The sequence below is a fragment of the Gigantopelta aegis genome, unplaced genomic scaffold (genome assembly GCF_016097555.1).
Source record: "Gigantopelta aegis isolate Gae_Host unplaced genomic scaffold, Gae_host_genome ctg4614_pilon_pilon, whole genome shotgun sequence".
Lineage (NCBI taxonomy): Eukaryota > Metazoa > Mollusca > Gastropoda > Neomphalida > Peltospiridae > Gigantopelta > Gigantopelta aegis.
The window spans coordinates 5,532-32,745 of record NW_024533952.1 but is presented as its reverse complement, the minus strand read 5'-3'; the positions used below and the strand labels follow the sequence as shown (position 1 = coordinate 32,745).

The 27,214-nt window shown below is 34.5% G+C and overlaps 1 protein-coding gene, 1 non-coding gene and 2 pseudogenes across 2 annotated transcripts; 2 read left to right on the top strand and 2 right to left on the bottom strand.

The window, feature by feature from the left end:
• The first annotated feature begins 287 nt into the window (after positions 1–287).
• On the top strand, positions 288–3,451 carry LOC121392823 (annotated as a pseudogene).
• Positions 3,452–4,022: 571 nt separating this feature from the next.
• Positions 4,023–7,756, bottom strand: LOC121392822 (ATPase GET3-like). The gene is given in 10 exon segments (XM_041523892.1): positions 4,023–4,082; positions 4,788–4,867; positions 4,870–4,933; positions 4,987–5,082; positions 5,135–5,172; positions 5,175–5,284; positions 5,339–5,432; positions 5,586–5,646; positions 6,847–7,086; positions 7,649–7,756. Coding segments are annotated over 10 exon segments (951 nt in total).
• On the bottom strand, positions 7,302–7,372 carry Trnag-ucc. The gene has a single exon. It is a non-coding gene; the product is annotated as a tRNA-Gly (tRNA).
• A 4,132-nt stretch (positions 7,757–11,888) lies between the features above and the next one.
• On the top strand, positions 11,889–14,712 carry LOC121392824 (annotated as a pseudogene).
• The last annotated feature ends 12,502 nt before the right edge of the window (positions 14,713–27,214 follow it).

The window sequence follows — 27,214 nt, the reverse complement described above, 5'->3', positions numbered from 1 at the left end:
AGCTCACTGACCTTCATCTCTGTGTCTCGAAGTTCCTGCCACCATGTGAATGGAAATACACCACGTGACCATCACGTGGTAACAGTATACATAAAGAAAATGGTGATCCCCTTAGTTGAATATTAAAGACAACATTGGACATTAGCTCTAACGACTCTTCACAAATCTACTTCCAGACAAGTAAACAAGTAGAGATTCATAATTCTCGTGTGATTTATATTTTAGCGTCAATAAAGCTGTTTTACTTTGACCTTTACACTGTAAATCAACTCCATACACTTTATTCAATGGCTGACTTATCTGATGAGCCATGGTATCACGGCAGAATATCGAGATCGGATGCTGAGCACAATACTAGAGGTAGCTGGTGCTCGAGACGGTTGTTTTCTTGTACGAGACAGTTTGACAACCACTGGGGAATATGTCTTGTCATTATGCTTTCAATCCAGACGTTATCATTATCTTATTTCGAGACACCCAGATGGGACTGTAGCTATTCAAGATGGCACCAAATTTGAGTCTCCTATTGAACTTGTTCAGTACCATTCTCGGAAAGTAGATGGTCTTTTGACCACATTGGTGCATCCATGTTGTCGACGTCCTGGACAACCTCCTCAAGGATATCGGTTCATTACTCATGAAGAAATGCAACAGGCGATGAGAGAAGGTGCTCTGCTTCTTGGCTATCAAGTATGTAATGGTAGTCTAGAGTTAACTAATGGTAGCTATCCTAAGTCACTGTGGTTGTTAAGTACTGATGTTTACTAGTCTAAAGCTTACTAATGGTAGCTATCCTAGGTCACTGTGGTAAGTACTGATGTTTACTAGTCTAGAGTTTACTAATGGTAGCTATCTAGGTCACTGTGGTAAGTACTGATGTTTACTAGTCTAGAGCTTACTAATGGTAGCTATCATAGGTTATTAAAAGTTATTAAAGCTATCCAATGGCCCTCCATCAACTGACCATAGTGGAAATGTTATATAATACTTTTGAAGTCAAATATTACGATGTTACTGTTCTTGACAAAATGTCACTTGTACGTTATTAATAAGTATAAAAATACATACGGTAAATGTATATAATTATGATTGTGATAATGTAAAAATGAAAATCAAAACAAATTCCTGTTATCATTTTGTACTTTCACTTAACTATCAAACTAACTTATAGACTTCTCTCTCCCTCCTCAGGAACATCAAGTCAAGATGCTCTTTTAAAGAGAAGGAGTGCATTTGAGCAATTAGTTGGAGGAATACTCCATCGAAAACAGGAGTGGTTTCATGGTCCCATATCACGTGAAGAAAGTGAGGCAAGAATGAAACTGTATGGCTTACGAGAGGGTCTCTTCTTGGTGAGAGAAAGAACTCAAGTTAATAGTTTTGCTCTCTGCTTGGTCTATCAGTTACAAATTTATCATTATCTACTTGACATGAACTCACTTGGCCAGCTCTCAATAGAAATGGTCGTAAATTTGAGAACTTATTACAAGTTGTTGACCATTACTCTCGTACTCCCGATGGTCTTCTTTGTTCACTTGGTGAATATTGTCCTGTAAAACTCTTTGAAGAGAAAAAAAGGAAAGAACCAACCTCGTGTACGTCATGGCCCTCGTAGAATAGAAGATAATGAATTTAATAAACAAAGGAGAGCTAGGTTTGTGAAAACTCCCTCTGATTGCTACACACAATGAGACCTCACTCTCTCTCTCTCTCTCTCTCTCTCTCTCTCCTCTCTCTCTCTCATCTCTCTCTCTCTCAGGTGCTGGTACATTTGGCACTGTAAGATTAGGTATTTATCGTCTAATAAGTAATGGAGAACCTGAGGTCCAATGCGCTCTTAAGTTTTTAAAAACCTACAGACGAGTTACCAAACCAGAAAGCAGAAATACTTAGAGAAGCAGATGCTATGGCTAATTTGGATCATCCTAACATTGTTAGATTATATGGTAAATGTACATTCTTGTTATCTATTCATCTTTTTCTCTTCTATCTATCTATCTGTCTGCTCACCTCTCTGTTTAATCATCCATCCATTTTCCCACAGGGATATGTGTAGGTGACCCTATTCGTCTAGTAATGGAATAGCTTCGTTAGGACCTTTAAACAATTCTAAGGAGAAGTCTGTAAGATTACCCTCCACAACAATGTACATATATACTGGGTCTTTGTGTGTGTGTGTGTGTGTGTGTGTGTGTGTGGTGTGTGTGTGTGTGTGTGTGTGTGTGTGTGTGTGTGTGTGTGTGTGTGAGTGTGTGTATGTGACCCTATTCTTCTACTAATGGAATTTGTTGTTTTATCTTAAATTAAATTTGGCAAACAGCAAACATTTAATGGACATATGCTGACATTGTGTGTGTTTTCTTTTGTTGAGGGTATCTTTCAAACTAATGTACTCCACTTTCTATTAATAGGACATTTCCTCCTGCAAAAATATTAAATATGGTAATTCAAGTAGCACAGGTTAGTTAAATAATTGTATATTTTGTCCGTGGGTGGCAGATGGAATGTATTGTGTAACACATTTCCTTGTAGTGTACTTGACCTATTGATCGGTCATATATGTATCCATTTACCTGTTTATTTGTCCATTAAACCATCCATCATCTGATGTCCTATTTCTTGCAGGGAATGGAGTATTTAGAGAAAATGCGTTTTGTACATCGAGATTTAGCAGCAAGAAATGTGTTAGTAGTGAACGAAGAGAATGTTAAGATCAGTGACTTTGGTATGTCTCGTGCTATTGGAGGAGGATCTGAATATTATCGAGTAAGCATAGATCAGTACAAATCACTGATTTTATCAAAATTGTAGGCGGAGACTGCAGGACGTTGGCCGCTAAAGTGGTATGCACCAGAATGCATTTATTATGCAAAATTGATAGTAAATCTGATGTCTGGAGTTATGGTGTCACAACATGGGAAGCATTCTCTTATGGAGCCAAACCTTACCAAGTATTGTGGAAATCCATTCACTGATTATGTGTCCATAAATTCATGTGTTTGTCCATTTGATGCACCTTATCATATCCTGATCTGTTATCAAAACAGTTATCATTTAACAAATTTACTATTCTATTCTTTTAAACGTTGTTTCATTTATTTCTCAGGGTATGAGAGGAACGGAGATTATGCAAATGTTAGAAGGTAATGAACGATTGGATCGCCCTGACAAATGTCCACAACCTGTGTATGAAATCATGTTAAGATGTTGGTCCTGGAGGTAAGAAATGAACGCATTTTTGTATTCTTAAATAGCTAAATAGATGAACATAGTTTGATTTGGATGGATGACAAATGGTTAGATTACTAAATAAACACTTACCAAATTCTCCAGACCAGAAGATCGGCCATCTTTTGGTGAACTTGTACCAATAATGATCGAGATTTCAACATGTTTACCAACCAAGTGCCGTCAAGGGCACCAGCTCGTCCTCCTCGTCCTAATCAATTAGATAGTCCTCCTCCTGGTCCACCTCCTAGATCATTCAGGAAATTATAATTGTTATCTCTTTAACTTTTTCCCCTCCATTTTTGTATTGATGTGGAGAAATCATTTTTTCCTTGTGTCATTCCATTTCTTTTTTTTTTTTCATTTTCTCTCAAAGAGAAAATTATTAGTTTATTTTTAAAGTTTTGTGTCAACACTCTTGACATCATTGTTGTTAGTTCTTTATTTTCTCACACACTATTTATCCGTCATTTTTCGTCAAGCAAAGTAATTCAGATATTGTTTGTAGATAGTTATATGATCTTTACAACAATTTCTTTGCCTGTTCTCGTGAGAATAATTCATTATATTGTAACTATATTATAGAGATCAATGGGCCGTTAATATATGTGTGTGTGTGTTGTTGTGATTTACTGAAAAAAATGTACCACATAAATAAATAAAATCTAATGCTAACATTGGAAATTTTGGAAAGTCAAAGTTATCAACTTTGAGCAAAAAATTTAAATCAAAAAATTAGTCTTTTTTATCTGAAACCAAGTACTTACTAAACAGTTCAAGTTTCTCTCTTCCTCTTACTTCTTGTTCCAACAGAGGACACTCAATAATATGAAAGTCTCATACAGTTCATAAATCTGATAAGATGATGTCATAAGTAATATAATATGATATAACTGACTTGTTCTAAATAGTACTTTGAACTTTGTGCCTCGAGGCACACATTTTGCACGGAATGTCTCCTGATAGAATAACAAGATTGTAAATGATAGCAATTTATATAAACAATGAACAATAGTACTTACCATGTGACCTAGGATAGCTACCATTAGTAAGCCCTAGACTAGTGAACATCAGTACTTACCACAGTGACCTAGGATAGCTACATTAGTAAACTCTAGACTAGTGAACATCAGTACTTACCACAGTGACCTAGGATAGCTACCATTAGTAAACTCTGGACTAGTGAACATCAGTACTTACTACAGTGACCTAGGATAGCTACATTTAGTAAACTCTAGACTAGTGAACATCAGTATTACCACAGTGACTAGGATAGCTACCATTAGTAAACTCTAGACTAGTGAACATCAGTACTTACTACGTGACCTAGGATAGCTACCATTAGTAAACTCTAGACTAGTGAACATCAGTACTTACCACAGTGACCTAGGATAGCTACCATTAGTAAAACTCTAGACTAGTAAACATCAGTACTTACAACAGTGACCTAAGACAGCTACCATTAGTAAGCTCTAAACTAGTAAACATCAGGTCTTACTACAGTGGCCCAGGATAGCTACCATCAGAACTTAAGTGTGTTGACTTAAAAAAACATTTACCTTTGTCATTTTCTCTGGCCTTAACAATTGATTGACTACAATATTATGTACATCTATATTCATTTTGGTCAAATGCTGTATAGTCTCTCTGTCTCATAAAGAGAAAGGAACTCTGGAATACACACACAAATGAATGTCGATTTGTTCTAAAGGCAGAAAACAATAAATATAGCATTTACTCAATAAATGTTGGACATACAGCGTCTCTAAATTCCTCATTAATTTGCTTGATAACTGGAAGTTGTTGAACAATTTGCATTTCATTATCTCCAGTCACTCCCATTGCAGGCATAAGCTATAAAATTGAGAATAAAAAATGACTAGTATCTTTGTCATTTTTAACAAACCTGACTCATTAAAGGACCAAAGTGAGACTTCAATGTGACAATTTTGAAATGCCTTTCTCAAATACTTGAGGCATTGATAAGAAACGAATAGTATGACCAGTTGGAGCAGTATCAAACACAACAACTGAGAATTTCAATTCTTGCACAAGACTACATTATAATATACATAATTTTGACAAGGCAATCAATCATAATTTTATATACCTCATAACTTGTATAAAGCTCTTAGCTTCATCTATACCAGGCAATGATCCAGCTAAATCTTGCAAGAGTTCTTTAGCTAAACCTGTCAGACCACCTAGAGATTGATCCTATTCATTTAATTGTTATATATCTATAATCAGAATACATCTATTGAATCACATTTTAAATACATGCATCCATTTATTGTTTATGTATCCATTTATCAAGCATGTGTGTATCCATAGGAAGTTTATGCATCCATACATACTTTCACTTTGGTTTAGTTCATCTTCAATCTCATCTTTATCCAATACTTCAGGATCAATTTCCTAATTAAAAGAAAAGAAATTATTACTCTATTCTTTACATTAAAAGTATAAAATTATTAAACAAAATATTGTGTTAACCATTGCAAAAAGGTTCTGATAACCACGAATTTGAGTTGGGAACTTTGAAAACTTTTGATCAAAAGCATCTGAAATGTTGTGAGCTGGATCAGTAGAAATAAGTAACACATTCTCTCGTATCCTTGACAACAACACAGCAAGACTGCAACTATAAAAAAAACACAAAAAAAAATAAGTTAGTCCTGACCAAGTCTCATACTAATACGGTTTGGGAATGAGTCTGGCCCATACCTACAAGTAGTCTTTCCCACTCCTCCTTTCCCGCCTACAAAGATCCATTTCAAAGATGACTGCTCTAAAAACATTATTTAAAGACGGCTCTAACTCTTCTTCTTCTTCTTCTTCAAACAACATTTCCTTTATCTGATGCACAGGCCATTTTAAGTCGATAATAAAATTTGAGTCGATAAACGTGTAAATTTTCATTACTATAAAAATTAAATTTCACAATTTCACATTAATTATTATTAGCTGTATATAATAATAATAATATCAATATTACTGGAGTCTTCCACCATCAATACTAATACTGTACCAGTCATATAAGAGGCCCTTTCACTACACAAAAAGACAACGACCTCTGCTACCTCAGATAAACGACCTAATCGCTTAAGAGGTGTGGCTTTGAGCATTCTCTTTTCCTGTAACTCGATTTCATAAGGAGTTAATTCACCATCTTTACCTAAAACAATGTATATAAAAATATTTATTTTTTTCTTACCTTCTTGCTTTTTTCTAACTTTTGCTCTTCCTTTTACTTGGTCTCCCACATTTTTCCTTCCAATAGCCCAGGAGCAATAGCACACACACGAATATTATAAGGAGCTAAATCTTTAGCACCTGTTTTTGTCATTCCAACAACCCCATGTTTAGATGCAGCATAAGCAGTCATATTTGGAGGACCCATAAGACCAGCCATACTGGCTGTGTTCACTATGACCCTCCGCTTTGTTGTGCCTCTATCATGGCTCTTGAGACATACTTCATTCCTAGGAAGACACCATATAAATTAACTTGTATTGTACGTTGAAACATTTCATCTGATTGTTCATACAAAGGTAACAATTCTCCTTGGATGCCAGCATTATTGAAGAAGCAATCAATTTGACCACAATTTTTTACTGTATCTGAAACCATTGTCTGAACATCTTCAACTTTTGTGACATCAGCTGTTAAGACATAGACACTTTTAGCTCCTTCTTTTATCAGATTTTTCTGATGGTCTAATAACTTCTGTTGTGTGCTGGCCAAATCTACTAATACAATCGTAGCTCCTCGATGAGCAAATGCATATGCTGTTACTGATCCTATATCTCCAGCTGCTCCTGTTATTAAAATAGTCTTGTTCATGAATCTATCAACCTAAATATGAGTGAATGTATTGTGACTCCATTGACTAACGTTATTTGTTGAACAATCACTTTCATCACAGAGTTTCTTTTCCAACCACTTCTTTCTTCTCATTGCATACCAGTCACAGATGCCAGTATTCCAGCACTCAAAAAAGTTGCCCATCTGGTCACTGAGACCTTCTTCATAATGTTTAGATTGACAAAAAAATGGGAAGGATGGAAAAATGCGTTGGCCGGAATCGAACCCGGATCTACTGCTTGGAAGGCAACAATGCTAACCATTACACCACCAACGCAGATCCATAGTAATATCGTTTTGATTCTTGAGGATTAATATTTTGTGCATGGGTTTCCAAGGTGAATCCAAACAGTTTGAGAAAGAAGGAATGAGAAGTATCACTGAAATGTCTCAGGAAATCACTGTTGCTGTGATTATTTTTGATGAGATTTATGTAGAGACAATGCTCAGTTTTGCTAATGCCACACCCACGTAATTAACTGCCACACCTTTGACGTTACCATGACAACATAACAACCTTGCAATAATGTCCAATAGAGATCCTTACCCTTACCCTCGTTTGGAAAAACGATGCCAACTTTGTCAAAGCGTCTCCTGATAAAAAATGCTTCACAGAACTCTCCAGATATCTTGAAATTGGACCCCAAACAGGCAAACCCATGGTCTCGCCTCAACGATACTCCTACTCTGGCCAGTACTAGGAGACATGTGTATTACTATGATCCCCAGGCTCCCAATGACAGCTTAGACCTTGTTTTAAAGTGTCAATATAATCATAGTGAGGAGATCATGAAATCTAAGGCCGAAACTCTAGTTCAACCAGAAACCATTAACCACCTCATGGACGAATATTAAAGAATCGTCCAATTATACCAAGGCCTATAACACTGGAAGAGAAAGAGCTGGTGACATATAGTGAGCCAAGAAAGACCACAGTGAACAGTGCAAAAGGATTAGCTATTGAAAGTCACCATTCTGAAGCAACAAATAGAGGCTACTCGCGCAAAGACGATGGAGGATTCTACTCAACATAGAGAACCTGAGACAGATACATTATACAAACATAATATACTCACTAGATTATGTTACTGTTTTCAAATAAACATAGAATTTATTTTTAAAAAATAATTTATTTGTCTGTAGTAGTTTTGACTGGAGATGTAACAGGACTCGTGTCCGCTAACATGTATACACCATCGTCTTCACATAACTGTTTCTCTATCTTAGTATATGTGCTCATTGATGAAGGTGAGATTGTTTTACTAGTCCCTTTCATCCACATGGACTGATTTTCATACTTGTGTGTTTTAGGATTTTTCCCATCATAACTCAGTCGACGCCGTTCTTTATGTAATCCAAGCATATCTGTTGCGTTTGTTGGCTGAGAGGCAGAAGACTCTAAAGAAAATTCTTTTGGTAAATCATAGTCGTGTTTTATACATATCTCTTTTAAAGATTAGCATGTATGTGTGAGAAGATGGTGGAGTTTTATCAGTAAGTGGTGGGGGCAAACGGCCAACAGCTGTTTGACATGAACCAGATGGTAAAGAGTTTGTTCTCATCCAATCCTTTGAACTAACAAAATAATCATCATTGTCATTAATTCCAGAAGTGTTCTCATAGTGTCCTTTGGATTTCAATAATTTTTGAGTATTATTGTGTGACAAAGATTGAGTGGAAGGGTCAGATACCTCTGCTCTCACTGTTGAAAACAGATCACTGTCCCATTTTTTGGGTATGTCTTTTACATTAAAATTTTCATAATGATGATCGTTTACTTTTTTGTTGATCAGTGCTTGCACCAACAGCATTAGCACTTTTCATTTGACGAGCACTCTCTTTTTTAGCTTTTACAATACCTCTAACAGTTACTGAAGAAATTGAGGATTGAAGTTTATGATGAGCAGCGTAATCATATCCTAAGTTTGATTTATTATTACCTTCAGCTCTAACTTCTCCATTGGCTCCTCTGATGTACATAGCATGTGTGGTTCAGCATAGCTATAGTTTTTGTCGGAGGGAAACTGTTCTACTTCATCAATAGTATTATATATTGAGGACTGCCATTGATTGGGGTCATTTAAATCAGGAAGAGTATAAATCCTCGTCTACTGGTCTGACTGATGGATCAGGTTCACTAATAATGGGACAATATTCGTTGTTCCTTTCAACGTTATCAGGAACAGTGTAAATCCCTTCAACTCCTGTTTCAGGAATGTAGATGTAGTACGCAGAGCGTCTTGCATTTTCCTCACCTGGTAGTCTCCTTGCAGGTCCATCGATATCGTCTGACAGATCCTCTCTACTACTATTCCCAACAAAAGAATCAATGTCATCATAATCATATGATTCCTGGTCATTTTCGTTATCATCATAACACTCTTGTGATGCAGAACCCAATAGAGATACTGTATTAGTGTATTGAACACTATCAGGAAATAAAATTCATGTCATCAGATAGAGTTGTATAATATATTTGATTATAATGCTAAAGCTTAAAATGGGAAGAAAAATGAACTGTAAGATGTTGATATAGCATCTAGCAATGACGTAGAGAGACAGGTAAGATTGGGATTGTTTCAGACCTACTTGATAGCTAACTATGCAGGTTGGTATTATATGTGTCCCTCTTGCACAATTATTGGGAGACCCTATTCCTATACCACTGTCTATTATCTATCATATTCCAAGGTGTGGACAGCTTAAGTGATACATAACCCTCCTATATGCATAGAATCTTACACATACCTTTCATCTTTCTTTTCTTTTGAGTATACAGTTACGGTAGCCTGATTTTTTGTTTCTTGTTGTGTTACAGGTAAACGATCATATACACTCTCTCTAATGACTTTGGTAGCAAGTGGAGGGAGCAGAGATTCATCAATATGAATCTCATTGGTATTTGATTGGACAGCTGTTTGATTAGTTACTACTGTACCCCAATCAAAGCAGGGCTCAAATTAGATGTTTCTTCTTCATCATTTGCTGTATCTGCTGAGTCATGATCCTGTATTTCCGTATTCAAAGATACAGTTTGCACAACACCAGACCGATCATTTGAATTGTTCCTATTGAAACTATTTGTATTAGACATTTGTTGTAATAATTCTAGAAACATAAATAAACAGAAATAATGTACTATGATCTTTGTCCACATTATTTTACTCACCTCCCAAGATCGGATCAACCATGTTGTCATAATAAGTTACAGAATATCTAAGGAAATGTGGTCATTTAATTATTTTAATTTAATTAGTTTTCAATTTACTGTTGTTTAGTTTTCCTGAAGATTCTGATTTTCTTGCAGATTCTACAACTATAATAAAACATAATAACTTTTGTTTTATTTGAGACAGCTTGCTAACCTTCTTACTATAAGCAATATTGTTATAACAGCCATTGATATAATTAAAATTATAATTAATCCAATCGCATAAAACATCCACAATGGTACTTTCTTCTCTAGAAGTAAATAAAAATTATATCAGCAGTGGTTGAATAAATAGAAAGAGGACATATAATACTGACTGCCCCCTTACCATCACACCCAGTGTTACAGGCACTCTCTCCTATTAGTAATAATTAAGCTCATCAAGGAAGATGAAAATAAATTTAACTAACCACTTCCTGATTCCATATTACTGTTGTTTTAATTCTATTGGTTTGATGTTTGCCTTTAATATCTTCAACACCTTAAGTGGTAAAATTGTCTGTGTAAACTATGCACAATAAGAATTCAATGTTCTTGTCACCATACAAATTGCTATAAATATTATCTTTCTATTTTGGAATAATTTATTATATATACAAACATTATTTATAATTTACATAACATACTGACGAGTGATGCTAAGATAGATATACAAATTATAGTTTTGTTGTCAACAGAGACTAATGCAATGTAAGCTACTAAGTAGAATTGAGGAAATAGTCAACCTGTTATTACAAGGTACAACTCCCCCATCTGTTCTATACCATCACAATGATAACTTATGACAATTAATGTACTAGTTGCTATTACACAGTATAGTTCTACACATATATATATGAGTCTATCATGATAAGTTGTAGTGATCATAGATTAGTGGCATTCCTTAAAGTCATACTCTTATCTTGACAATAATAATTAAGCTAGTTGTAAAGTAGTTTTGTTAATATGATAATCATACCTTAATGTACTGAGATTATGACCTGATGCGTATATATCCAAGGCTAATATAATCTACTTAATCAAATATTCTGAGAACTTTTCTTTTAGTAGAATATTGTGCAAAATATAATTAGCCTTTTTTGCAATTATTATAGGTATAATTATTGCGATCGAGGCAGTGCTAGCCCGAGATGCTGCGACGCAGTATACCGATTACGTTCAGTAGCGAATTGTATTAAGTAATCTCAAGTCTCAACATTAGTAACAATAGCAACACTTACAGGGAAAAAAATAATCGTTTAAAATTATGTAGTGCTAACAAATATAATTGATATAGACTTACAAGTTTCTCAACTGACTTCACTTCGTGAGAGCAGTGCACAGAGACTCATACCCAGACTTCAGATTTCGATACTGTTGCCTAGCAACTAAAACATTTAGCAAAGTGGGGGTGGAGCTGCAGCTGAGCCTGTACCTTGCTCTAAAATTGTGGTAAGCTAGAAAAATGGACAAAAAGACTAAATTTAGCGAATCAAGATCAGGAAGTAAATATAGTATGTAGCTTAACCATATTATCCTAGGCTATGTCTCTTCAGTATTACCAAGAGCAGATCTAACAGTAGAATGGGAGGGTGGTAGTATAATGACCAACAGTACATCTAAATTCAGTTTGTCGCGTGGTTCTCGATCTTTTTTTGGCTCCAAGGGTAATTTATATAGTGGGAGCCAACGAGGTCTGCACTCGGGAGAGTCAGGTGAAAAACTATGCTGGTTTGATCTTCAATGATAAAGGAGAAGATGTGACACCAAGACCTCTGATTAAAACAGAACAACCATCTGTTCCTAATAGGTTAAATATGATTAGATAGATTAGTGGATAGATCAATAGATAAAGATTATTGCAACAATGTATGTAACTTATATATTTATATTTCTATGTATCAACTTTCATTTTTGTCTTTAGGAAAAATGAAAGTGATCAAGGAATAGTAAGTTAAACTAAACACAGCAGATTATAAAATTTAAAAATGTACTTTTTGTAATACAGTCAACGGACTCTACGCAAGGAGAAACAACAAATCTATTTGCTGGTGGTAATGCTAGCTTTATGCAGTCTTTCCGTTCTGCATTTGGTGGTGGAAGTGTAACGGAAAGTGGTATTACAGCTGGTAGTGAAGTGTCTGGTAGTATGGTGGGTTCATTTATGGGATCTATGACAGACGAGATACCGGGAACAGGCCAAGTTCTCATCCATCAACCAGAGCCGAGTCTATTCAAGATGGTATACTATCTTTGAGTTACTGCTTTGCCATTACATATACCTCTCATTTATAGTTGAAGAGGTTTTGACTCCTGAAGACTTAGAAAAAATGTCAGGAATGAAGAAGTCTTGTATACAAACCACTTCCTTTATGTCTAGGTTGATATTCAACTCAGTGAAACAGACACTATTTGGTTGCTGGATATACCATCAACTTGGGTAGCACCTGACTCTGAGGATGCAGAGAGTGTCCAGCAACAAAATGCACTTTATCATGAAGTGAGCTCTGTTTTATGATCCTCTATCAATTTTGAAACTGGTATTTGGTATGTGCAGCTTTGCAAGAATCGTCCTGGTAATGACCGCTATACTGAACGTGGCATGCAGACGTTTAATGAAGCTTCAAAAATCGAAAACATGTCCAAACAGAACATGTTGTGAAAAGAGTATGTCCCTGTTGTTAATGGAGTTAATTATTAGATCATATTGTAGGAGGTGGAAGTTTTTTGCCTCAGATTGGGAGATGTACAACACACTTGACTCAGGCAAGTTTAAAACCAGTAGAAAAATTTTTATAACAGTAGTTACTATGTTATTGCATGCTATTTTAAAGAAATGATTTGATTTATGTCTCTTCTCCTTGTGTCTTTCTTTTGCTTCATTATGATAGACAACCTTAAGGAGACTCCTAGTAATGGGTCCAGTCAGATAACAAGTCGAGTAGTATCTGGTTCCACTACCTTTCATTCTCGTCCTTCCACTGAAATGAGTGTGGGGATGTCCGTAATGGGATCTGTTGCCGGTCCTGGAGAGAGCAGTATTTTTTCTGTTACTGTCACTCCCAATGTCACTGTTTATAATAACAGGAACACTCACTTGGATCAAATCAAGATGGAGAAGATAGAGAAGAAGAAAGCTTGATCCTACAAAACCTAATGATCATCCAATCTTAAAAATAGACAGTTTAAAGACAATTGAGGAATAGTAGAGAGAGCTGTCACACAGAATATTTTTCAGCAAAAACAAGCCAAATACAGAGATTTACCAGTACTGTCAGGTAAACTATGATAATTCCCATATACAGTCATAATTAGTATTTAGGATCTCTTTAAGTACTTTAAAACTCCTAATACTGTATTATAACCGTATCATTGAGTTATATACTTGTAATCACTACTTTCAGATCCAGACAATCCTCTAAGTGCCTTTGATACTTTCACCATCTCTACACCACATTTGGAGAAACTCCTGGGGTTCAAATGTCCTTTGACTCAAGGTCGGCCAGTCACTTGTATAGCCTGGAATCCTACCAATAAAGTAGTGTTACTTGTAATATATGTCACTAATGTTATACACATGTATGTTTTAAGGATATAGTTGCTGTTGGTTACGGACAGTTTAATACAACAGAACAAAATCCTGGGCTTGTGTGTGTTGTGGTCTCTTAAGAATCCAGAGGTAAAATATAGATGCTTCTTTTTACTGGATTTTATTTCTCTTAGTATCCTGAGAGAATATTTTATTCTCCAGCTGGAATTACATCTTTGTCTTTTCTCCTACCATCATCCTAACCTACTGGCTGTGAGTTTATCTCACTCATATTGCAACCTCTCCATCTATACTTTCTGTTCATCTCTCTCCCTCCAAAAACACACACAATCTCTTCCTGCAAAAAAAAAATCTCTCTCTCTCTCTTTCTCTCATCAGGTTGGTCTCTATAATGGGAGTCTGGTCTTATACAACTGTCGTAGTACTGCTCATGAACCAGCACTGACAAGCAGGTATTATACATAAATTATAAAGATATCTATATAATAATATGTGATTTAATGAGAACTCCTTATAAGATACATTATTTTTGTAGTGGCCAATCTTGAAATAACTGCTATTGACTGTTACTATATTATTTAGGGATGCATTGTTCAAACATGCTGGTCCTATTTGGCAGATAGAATGGATAGTTAAGGAGAGATCATTTGGTGAAGACAAAGCAGAAGTTCTTGTCTCCATTGGCGTTGATGGTCGAGTACTTCAATGGACAATTCGTAAAGGTTTTGAAAGCATGCAGCTAATGCGCCTGAAACGTATGCTCCAGTCAAAGAATGTTGAGAAGAGACTGTCTCCTTCAAAGTCCAAACTAATTCAACAACAGAGACAAAAAGAAATTGAAACAGAAACAAAATCAAGTAGATATGTCTCATGTTGAACAAGAAGCATACATTTCTCACCATGCACCTGGTATGGATTTTCCTTCTGTGTATCAGATACCAATATGTAAGAAAGCAATATGAATTGATTAGCAGTAAGGAAATAACTTTGCCTTTTCTTTTTTAGTTATCTTACTTGTACAGAAGAAGGTTATATTCACAAATGTTCCTGCTCTTACAATGAACAGTTTCTTGAGACTTACACTGGCCATACAGTGAGAACCAAATCACCTAAGATTTCTGTTACTCTCTCATTCCAGGGCCCTGTGTATAGAGTGTTGTGGCATCCGTTAAACAAAGATTTATTTCTAAGCTGTAGCAGTGACTGGAGTGTTCGACTTTGGCACCAAGACAGACAGACGCCATTACACATCTTCAAGTTACACAGGTATGTTCTAACTAACAGAATTAATTGGAACTCATGTTTCTTGATCTTCTATAGAAACAAGAACCTCCTAAAGAAACTCGGACAACTCGAAGAAGAGCAACAGAAGAGAAACAGACTGATCATAGTTCTCAAGAGGCAGTCTGGCCATTGACTGGTGTCCACACGACTCAACTGTGTTTGCCTGTGTTAGAGGTGGGCGCATAGAAATATGGAATTTGAAGCAAAATGTGTAAGTTGAGCTATACTGCTAGTTCTTCATATCTCTCCCCCTCTCACTTTTTCCTCTTCCTCTCTGTTCTTCTTTTCCCTATCCCTTTCAATGCAGTCTTGATCCTGTTATTGTTCATAAACCATTTCAGGAACCAGACAAACATATCTACAGTTCTCTCATAACTCAGACATCATCCTGGTTGGAGATGCTCTAGGGAGAAGTCTCTGTTTATCTACCAAAAACTTACCTCCAAGGCCAAGGAACAAAGTCAGTACCACATGCAGATAGAACTGTATGAATTTTTTCTATTTTCTATTAGATTGAAGCCCTCAATGAAGCATTAGACGCATTACAAAACCCTACAAAACGATGATGTCACTAGTTTGGATGATGAAAATAACTTTTCATGATACAATATTTAAATATTTTAAATGTGAATTGTCAGAACAGAAGTGGATAATGAACAAAAATCACAAAAGCACAATTTATTTAAATTAAAGAACATACTATATACACAGATCATTGATGCATGGAGAACCAGGAAGATCAGTGGTGTTGTTATTCAATAAGCTTTTTGCAGGACTTATTACAAATTCTTCAATATTAGTTGCTGTATAATCCTTTATTTTATTGTTAGTGGGTGAAAGTGAGGGAGAGTCATCCTCTCCCGTAACCCACCAAGTCATCATCATCCCCTTTCCACGAACATTGACAGTCCCTCGACATTCAAGAGTAAATCCTCCAGTCTTTTTAAGTATTTGGTATGTACTATTACTGCATTGAATACGCATTTCTAGAGAAGCAGAAAAAAGATATTCATTGTATTGCAAACCTCTAAACTATAACCCAGGTCAATTATATAGTTAATAATGTATTTTAGTTGTGTCACGAGAGAAGTCCTCTCTAATACTATAGATACAGACAACACCTTCACTAGTTGTCTCCATTCTTGAAGCAGTATTGGACTGTGTCTCCACAACAAACAGTATCTTGGCATTTTTAAACCAACAACACCGCACAGACAGGACCAGTGTGAATTCCTCCTCTAATTTTTAATTTTTCATTAGGACGGTGAGGAAATTTAAAGCGTCTTGTTGCCAAGACTAATTGGAGAGCCATTCTTGCTATTTCACCAGCATGTTTGGTACCATTTTCTCTTTGGAACACCATAGACCACCATATCTATTGAATAAACTACAACATTACATTAGCACTGGTAAGTCTTTCACTTACATGCATCACCAATGTTTTCCACTTTATAGACATCAAATTTGTCCAAAATGGAATCGACTGTTGAATATATTCATTAAGTGATGAGACTATTTCCATTGCAGTACTACCACTAGCTATACTTGTGAAACCACAATATCACACCAAATGTTTAATATTGTTATCAACAAGTTTATTTGTATTCTGATATTTTCTTTACATCTCACTTTGATCTATGACACAATAAATGTACGCCCCTACTATATTTTCTGTATGCATAAATTTAATGCTTTCTTTAATATGCAGAAACACTAAACAACCTTAGACATGGTACCTAAAGAAAATGGTGGCAGATTCAAATGTTTGGGCAGCTGCTGGTCGTCCCTGTCGAAGATCATCAGCTACTGTTTTGGGTAGCATGCTGTAAAGAAGTTGAGAGGTTTTTCTTTGTTCTGCAATGAGTTCTTGAGTTCGTTCTTCCTACCAGACCCTCAAGATGCTTTGATATTTTTCCATCTGTGATAATCAAAATGAAATGATATTGGGCATGCACGTATTTGTCAAGTGTCACTATGATTATCAGTGGAACTATTCATGTTGTATTTCCTTCTTGCATACCATTCTCATCATCATGTCTACATGACTTTCCTCGATTAGGGGTTTGCATACGATAATATAGCTCCTTTTAAATTTTGATCAAAAGATGCCGACTAGTTGGCCAACTGCATCCCAACACCGTCTTAGTACCTATACTCGGAAAACCCATAATTATTTTATTAATATCACAAATATACAGGCTTACACTCTAAATATTGATCAAAGATGGACACCCGCTTTTTTTTTTCACTAAGATCAGTTGTTTGGTGACGCCTTTTGAGTCCACAAACAGCTCCTCCTAAAGGGACATACTGAACGTACTGAACCCATTGTTGTTGGTACTTACACATATGGATCCATACTTTTTAGCAATCCTCCAACAGAATTATTTGAATAGCTACATGAAAGCATTGATATTACACTCCTAATCATGTATTTGAGGTTACAAAGGGTGTAATAATTTTGTAATGGTCATAAAAGTTCTCCTCCCCATTGTTTCTCTCTCTCTATATAGTCTTATTACTGACCTGTAAACATTGCCAGTTGGAGTTGGGTGTTGGATATTTCTTATCTCTTCTTCTGGTGCTCTGTATATTTGATGACATGATTCTCTACCTTCCTCAGAATCTGACTCCATACTGTGAATCCGAAGTGATGGTAGGCCCATAAGTCTTAATAATACAACTGAATGGTTCAGTAAAGTACTGATTTTTAATTGCCGATAATATAATTTGTTCTTTGTCATAGGTACTATATAGAGCAATAGGTTTCTGTTCGGTCTTGTAGCTAACAACACAATTATTATAAGCATTTTTTTATATACCTGATATTTTTTACACCCATCTGTCATCGATAACACAATTTGTAGATCTCCCATCGATTGTGATAGATCTCTTTTTGATGCAAGTAACCCATACCACACGAGCAATATCAGTTGCAAATGAAAAGCGAAAGCCCCAATTTAAAAGGTAGTCTGTGAATCGGATAAAGGTAGATTTCCATTATATTGTTGAGTCTATCAATCCATCTCTGCCCTGTCTGTTGATCCTCTATCCATCCCATCCATCCATATCATCCATCCATCGATCCCTCCTCCATCGCCATCATCTCATCCTCCATCTATCCATCCATCCATCCTTCATCCATCCTCTATCCATCCATCCATCCATCTCACCATCCATCCATTTCATTTGTACTTCATTTTGTAGAACATCATTCAAACTTCCTTTGGGACAATACTCGCTAATAATTCCCCACATTCCCGGGACTTTGTACCACTGTGCACCAATCAAATTTGCAAAGGTTTTGATGATCAAGAACTCTGTTTAAAGGTATAGATAATTCAATTAAATTTTTTAATAAATAAATTGACATCATAATTTTACCTAATTGCATCCCTACTTCTTTTCTTACTTCTTACTGCCTTTTGTCAGCTGAAACTCAGATGTGTGGAGAGATACTTTTTTGATAGCAACAGTTCTACCCTCACTGTTTTTAAAATAAAAAAGGAAATAAATACTTGAGAATTGCTAATCTTCACATTTTAGAAATATCTTCCACTCACTAGGAGCCAGTTTTTGAGTGACGCTGTCCTTTGAGGGCATCACCATTATAGGGCTGCTTACTCACAATCATTCTTCTTCCCTAGTTCCGATGGTACTAGTACTTTTCATTGTTCTTTTTCTCCATTGAAGAAAACACTTCATATTTCGAAGACTTAACTAATTACTTCCCAATAAACCTTATTAACAAGAACCACCAAAGGAAATCTTCATATACAGATTAGTCTGAAATAATATGATTAAAATACGTGAAAAAATAGCTTCCTTCTTTCGAATTTGTTTTCTATTGCTGACAAGGCAACTAGAAAATAATCCTGAGAAGCTTAAAATGATGGGGAGCTGAACAGATGACATCTAATTCCCAATGATCATGCCCAGAAGCAACGATATATTAGAGTTCTTGACAAACTCAATATATCTTCTGCTTCTTAAAGACACAAGTGGGAGAATATCGGGTCAACTGTTAAGATGTATAGATGATTATCACTCACCTCCAGACATAACCATTTTCACTATAAAAGAAAGAGAAATTGGTAAGGTAATAAATTATAATGTAATATAAACTATACCTCTTTTAATTTTTGAATATCTCATAAATCCAGCTTTCATCATAAAATACTTTTCGTCTTTGTAGTAAAACCACTATATTAAATAAGGCAACAATTGTTAATCATCATTGGTTAGTGCTGAAAAAGAAAAAAGGCAAAACAAAAGACAAAAATAAGAATGAAGAAAGGAGGGGAACATCACTTACTAGTAACACTTAAAAAATCACTATTAACACATAATTATAAAAACCAATGGCAAAGATCACAAGAAGAGCTATAGCATATGATGGCACAGATTTGCAGCAGTCCCTTAGGACACGAACTGGCATGAACTCGTCATTTGAACACTTGTCATCTCCACAATCTATTAGCAAATTAAAAAAACATAAAATGCTGAAAATATTCAACTATTTTTAGCATCATGTGGTGGTATGGCAGATAAGCCTTACACTATTCTGTCCAAAGATGATACTCTGGACCTGCCAGCTGTAGCCTTCCTATTGTATATATGAGCAGTCATGTAATTTTGTTGCGCTACATTAATGTGAACTTCAGCTGAGAAGGTTTCGTTAATATTGCCATATTTAGCTATAGTATGAGTAGAACGGTCTTTGAATCATTGTTCACCCATGGGTCCGAAAAACACAAATTTGGTCCTATTAAAAAGAGACAACCATATAAAATCACAGCATCATTACACAGTATCATGTTTAATATACACCTAATGGCAATTTTGTATTTTACTTCCTTGTTTCATTGCATAATGTTATTAAATAAAATTTTAAAAAATTTAACTTCTTCCAACTTTTTTAACATACAGCTTTCCACACTCTCCTGGATGACACACATGAATATTGGCATGCCAGACACAACATTGAAGTCTAAATTGTTTTCAGTGAGTCAGCAAGGTGAGTGGGACATGCCGAGTGATGACAAAAATCCTTCATGAATCATCTTCATTTATAGTATTATTACTATACTCTGGATATTAAAGCCAAAACGAGCTTCGTAAAAGGAGTCTTCAACACGCAGACCCTATTAAGATACGTTGAAACGTTCTTCTAGTACACTTTTGAAGGTGGTGGAATGACCCCATTCGATACCTGATACTGTATTTTATGAGAAAAGAGTGCAGTAAATCTATTGATCATAAGTGGCGATAAAACTTAAGGGAACAGACACCTTACTCCAATAAAATGATGGCAGTTTAACACACACATATATCTTAAGAGCTTTAAGGGCTATGGGTTGAAAGTACTGTAATTTTCTCATTGAACATTATTTATAGATTCCATTTCAAAGTAGCTTATAAGATTATCTTTTTGTTTGCAACAGACCTATAAGGTAAGTATAATAGACAAGTACCATGTTTAATTATATGTTACCGATAAATACATAATAACACTACTAAGAATGTAAAATCATATAGCTTTATAAAGTCAATTCATTAGACCAACAGGGGGGGTACATTATGACATATTCATAACTAGCCATTCACATACCTCTATATAGGTCATATAATAAACTGTTATAACAAAATTCATGATTTGATAATATTTAACAATATCATATTAGGTATTCAGGATATGTTAACCATGTTGTATGTTTGATTTGATGATGATGTAGGTGTTGTTACAACAAGTACCTGTCCACTAATCTTAGACATATACACGACTATAAGTGCTCATATCATATAATCTTCTTGGTTGGGTAAATTATTACAAGCAACATAATTTATTATAGACCACTTTAATTACATCTATATGTCACTAAGATTCACTTATATAAATTGAGTACTAGAAACTTGCGTTAAAACTTGACACTGAATAGGAAGTGGGTGGGATTTGAATGCATTATCCCACCAACAATGATAATCAACGTTCTCTTTGAGTAGTTGGATTATGGTAACTGAACACAGTTAAGATAACAAAGATCTGAGAGAGATAGAGAGAGAAGAGATAGAAGGGAAGCTGGTGGCCCGGGTATCGGGGAGGTATATTCTAATTCTAATTTGTAAATTTTTAAAACTTTTTTAACGTGATCTATCCTTGTATCTGATGTCCTATGGCCCGCCTCCTACTAACACTTTATTGTCAGAGGAAAAACAAAAAAATTTAATATCTAACCAACACCACAAACTTTGTACTCCACATATGTGACACCACTAACATTAGCTCAGTACTAAGTTATATAATCAACACTATTTTGGTTCATCATTCCGTACTAGTATATAATCTTAATGCGTCTTTAATTTTTGAGAGATGGTGCATTCTCATTCAATTCTGTGGTAGGTATATACACATATGTCACATAAGTTTAATAAATTGTTGAACTCTTTATGCACTTGAGTAACTTGTAAAAGTAATACACTGCTTTTCTTATAATAATCAATTCTAGAGTCCAGTGACTGACCACAGTAACTTCAATGTAAAATTACTACATTTAGGTTTCTTATGTTAAGGTTTTAATTCCGGGGTATAGTATTAACTTACCATTAAGTACAGCATTCTATTACTGCCAGTCTAGATGCTACCTTATAATATCTTACAATACATTTATAAATGGTGAATGGACTGTGTAATAATTCCATTAAATAAACAAAATATTTTGTACACTTCCTATATGTCATATCTATAATCACGCGTGTTTACCTTTCTAAATGTTTAACAGTTTGTAACTTCCTAATTGTCATATTATATAAAGTTTGTACACTTCAATAGTTTAACAGTTGTACACTTCCTAATTTGGTTAATATCTATCATCATAGGTTTTGTACACTTTCATAGTTTACAGTTGTATCACTTCTATTGTTAATATCTATAATAATAGTTTGTACACTTTCAAATAGTAACTTTTTACACTTCCTAATTGTATAATATCTATAATATGTTTTGTACCTTTCCAAATAGTTAATACTATAATAATAGTTTGTACACTTCCAAAAGTTTAATATCTATAAAATAAAAGTTTTACACTTCCAAATAGTTAATATCTATCATAACAGTTTTGTTACACTTTCCAAATAGTTATCTATCTATATAAAAGTTTTTGTACACTTCCAAATAGTTTAATATCTATTAATACAGTTTTTACCCTATAGTTTATATCTATAATAATATTTGTACAACCTTCCACTAGTTAATACTATATAATACGTTTGTACACTTCCCAATATTTAATATCTAATCTAGACGTTTGTACACTTTCAATAGTTAATATCTACAACATCACGTGTGATTCTTGACTAATCTACACTTACTACAATTATAACAACGGAATTCTTTCTTTTACTTTTCCACTGCAAAATTTTGCTTCTTCTTCAGAAATAACTCGCGACACACACGCACTGCATGTAATTGATTATTCATTATTAAAGTTTCTTAATTAAAGTCATAATATTCATTACTATTAATTTTTTACTCTCAGTGATTAGTGGGTCACAACCTAGATTTTTGAGAATCCGATGTTTGTTGAGCTGCTATCAGAAGATGGCCGACAAATACTTTGCAACGTATGAGTAGAATTTAAAGGGTCGGTTTTTTATTTATCTCTCCCTCAGAGGTCTTGTTTGGACCTGTCTGGTCTTGAAGTTTCTAAACTTTTACTCTGATCCGCAATTGGGTGGTCTGAATTTGAAATACCTCAACGTCCCCATGAGGTTTGGTATTAAGGTCAGACCTTATGATTAGTGTAATGGTTTTGTTAGATTTTACTAATCTTTTGTTTTTATGTCCTCATATTGTGATTGACAAACCCCAATAGTAATATTTTGTCAACGAGCTAATAATTCAAGGGGTGGAGCATATTCCAAAATCAGTGAACAATGAAAATTTCTGCAAAAGAGCGGTATGTACATGGTGCCAGCAGACTACTTTGCCAATACATACTTCTCACTATAATAGGGAGGTCTCTATTTAAAGGGGTGTCCTCTTTGTTACTTCTCGTAATTTAGTTGTTGATATGTTTAAAGAAGTAATGTCCATTGATAAAGTTTCTGGTTTAATGCTCTATAATTGCACATAGGTACAGTATTTATTTAATAGAATTAATTAACTATTCGTTATTCCTGGATATGTGTATATCGAACATATTGTTATACTTTTAGTAAACTTATTGTTGAATTTACTGGGAGAGTTTTTAAGTGATTGTAAAATGAATGATCTCTTTATCTATTTATTTTTTCTTTTTATGTAACTAATATATTTTCCTATTATGATATAAGTCTTAACATTATAAACGGACTATGAACACTGTTTGAAATCATTCATCATAATCATTAACTCTACACCACATATTGTAATCCGTTTCTTATAAACATTTTTTATAATAGGGTTACTGATACTTCGACAGAATCAATTCTTTTACGACATTTACAGAGAAGATAATAAGTATATAATATAGTTATATTAATATTGTTAATATTTCACATTCATATAGTCAGGGTTTATTAAAGTGCTTTTCCGACTCTCCTGAACATTTCACTAGTGGGTTTTGTCAATTTAGAACGAATCATGAAAACTTGGTTAATAAACAGGTTTATCTCTGGCCAAGGTAGATGTGCTTTGTTTATGGGTTAATGAAGTAGATTTTCTTTTTCCAGATTTCATCTGTTTGTAATGCATCACTCCGAGACACACAGGTGTTTATCGTAGATTTTACTGATAAGGATTGTTATTTTTTTGTTTGTTATCCTGAGATGGAATTGAGACAACAAATAACACCGACTATGACAGCGATACATTAGCTATTCTTGATATTATGAAGGCCGTATCAAAGAGTTGAAGGACCATAATCCTAGTGTAGAAAATTGAGATGGTTCTCTTTCTTCAAGATTGCATTAGAAGCTTCGCTTTGCTTTTTGTTCTTTCCTCTATTTTCTTTGACTCTCTCCCCCTCTTCTCCCTCACACCCCCTCCCTCTCCTTCTCTATGTTGATACTGAAGATGTTACTGTTGAAAATTGTGTTGTAAGCTTTTTGATCAAATTATAAAAACTTAACTGATCCAGTCGGGAATCAGCTGGTAAGACATTTTGAAAGAACTTTAAATTCAAACAAAAAAACAATTTTGAATTCTGTTCTCATTCTTTAGAGCTACAAGACCCAGCAATTAATTCTGACTTAAAATGTTACGAACTCTATTGTAGTAAGTATATCAGTAGTGATCTTCTTTTAATTAATGTTAGAATATAGACTTGCTGGTAAGGACACCATACTTTAATGTGAAAAACTAATTACATATAGGTTCAAATATTTAAGGTTTAGGGTTGGGATAGTAGTTCCTACCAAAAGTATAACATTTCAATACTGGCACTGGAGACACTCTTTATTTGACTAAAACATTTTTTTTCTAGTTTTCTTACTCAATATATTGTGTCACTTTCTACAGTTATTGCATTTCATTGAGTTAGTAAATTTGTGGTAAATGGATAACACACTTTCCTGACTACCTTGCTAACAATTAATAATTCTAGGCCATGCAATATAGCAAACTTATCCCGCGCATTGGGGGATTATCTAATATTACATTTATTTAAGGGCTCGTTTCAATAATTAATACATTGGCTATTAAGACAGTTGTATATTATTCTATTCTTCACAGATCCACAAGGAGAGGTAGCCAAGCTTTTGCTGAACAATCGTCCATGGATATTTATGGAAGCTGCCAATACTCTCTTTGTTGTTAGTACTTATACAATAGCTGCAAAGTGATAATACAGCTCTATACATTAACTTATAGACCATAACTTTGTTGATGATTTCATGTATTATAAATATGGATCTCAATGTCTTTATATTATGTTCTGTTTAGAAAGCTCAAGAGAGAGTATAACGGAAACGATGAGGTAGAAAACAAGCAAACCTACTATCAAAAAAACTTTTGAAGAGAGCCCAAAATGGCATTTATTGTCAATGGTTTAGAAGAGATAGAGAAAGAAAGAAAAGAAAATGAAATCTATTAAAAATGAAACACATGGAGATGATATGTTTCTAAACTTTGATAGCAGTGGAAGTGTTAATTGCAGCTAGCGATGAGAAAAACCGTTTATCAATTACGTCAGGTAAAACTTGTTTTTATAACTCGTTTTTTACGTTGTTTATACTTTGTAGTATCTTTGTGAAGGAGGTAAGAATTGCTTCATGAAACAGTTTGATCGACTGTTAGCTCACAAACAAAAATTGACATAACATGTGAGTAATACAAGCATTTGTCTTCCTCTATTTGTCTCTCCGTCCATCCTAATCATTTTATTTTTAGCTCTTCCTAATGAGATGCAACAACAATTACAACCAACCTAAGATAAAAAAAAAACTTAAAAAAAAAAAAAAAAAAAAAAAAAAAAAAAAAAAAAAAAAAAAACAAAAAAAAAAAAAAAAAAAAAAAAAAAAAAACAAAAAAAAAAAAAAAAAAAAAAAAACGGATAACTTTCAATACTTACTTATATACTTCTTCCTGTCTTGACTTAGAGAGGAACTAGAAGTAGAAAATTTAGAGGTAATACTCGACACCTGGTCTAGAACCAGCATCAGAAAAGTAAGAAAGTGAGGGTTCTGATGAAGAAAATGAATCAAAAATTGATAACCGAGAGAGAGGGAGATATATTTGAAGTTAGTATATGTTATGCTGAAAAATTACTTAAATTCAGGAACCCTTGTCCTAGAACTTTGGACTACCAAACCAGTAGTTACTGCAGGAGTTGATGAAGACCTGTGACTTTAGATTATTACAAGAACCCTTTAGTATTACTTCATGCTCTCAAAGTTCAAAGTGAGAAAATTTATATTTTGACTACTAATGTATTAAATTTTTATGGTGTAGTGATTCCTTATACCCTCACAAAAGTTCTTAGAGATAACAACCCGTTTTGGGGTCAGTAATGATGCTGATATTAAGATGGTCAGACAACTCGAGGTATGGAAATTGTAGTTCATATATTTTTCAATCTACAGTAAACTTTCTTTGTGATTCTTTGTTTAGATTACAAAGCTACTCGCCCAGGCTTGCCTCTACGAGTTTATTTTCTTGTCTATGACAGTTCTGTGAAGAGCAGTTTGTCTTATACTTTCCATTCTCAAATTATTTGATCTTACAATTTATCAATTTTTTACAAAACAGAAAATGTGAAACAATCCTCCACAAAATATTTGACAATCCTAGAAAAAAAGAAGCATTCAACAATTAATACATCAAAAGCGGTTTGTTTTTACCTTGACTTCAGTAGCATTCAGTTTGTTCCCTCTATAGCATAGATGGTTGTGCCTGAGGATAGAGAAGGGAGATGATAACAATCCCCTTTTAAAAAGAGGAGATCCCAAATTATTGGACACCACTTCATGAGTACCAGAAAAGCTGGAGGGCAAAAGAAACTACTCATGAAAAATCTACTGTTGTATTAAACCTTTATCTATTTGCTTGTATCATGTGCTTTTTACTTGATAGATTATTGTTGACATGAGAGAGTTTCGTAGTTCTTTGCCTCTCTCTTACATAAGATAGGAATTAATTTGCACCAGTGACTCTCGAGGTAAGTGATGATAGCCTTTGTTCTCTCGGTACATATAATATTGCATATAAGGTTTGGTGACTACGTTTTGACTCCAGATATTTTGTGGAGCGAAAAAGTCTAACGATCTGATTGGTCAACTTAACTCTAGGCAGACTGTAAGTTTATTACTAGCTACTATAAATAGCATGCACATGATACACTCATTAGCTTTGTTACTATATTTAATTTGTTTACTATTTTATCAACCACTGCAAATGATTCCTCGTTAGTTACAAGAAACCAATTTTAATGATAGAATTTGAAGAAGGAAAAACCTTTTTCTCTTCAAGTAAGACACACCCTCTACCACTGCCTGTACTGATCCTCCTTAATAGTCAGCTGGTGTCATTGCGGAGAGTCACCTCTCAAAGTGTTGCCTCTAAGCTTGTACTCTTAACCATGCATTTTTCCAAAGGTATCACTCCATAATAATAAATAGAC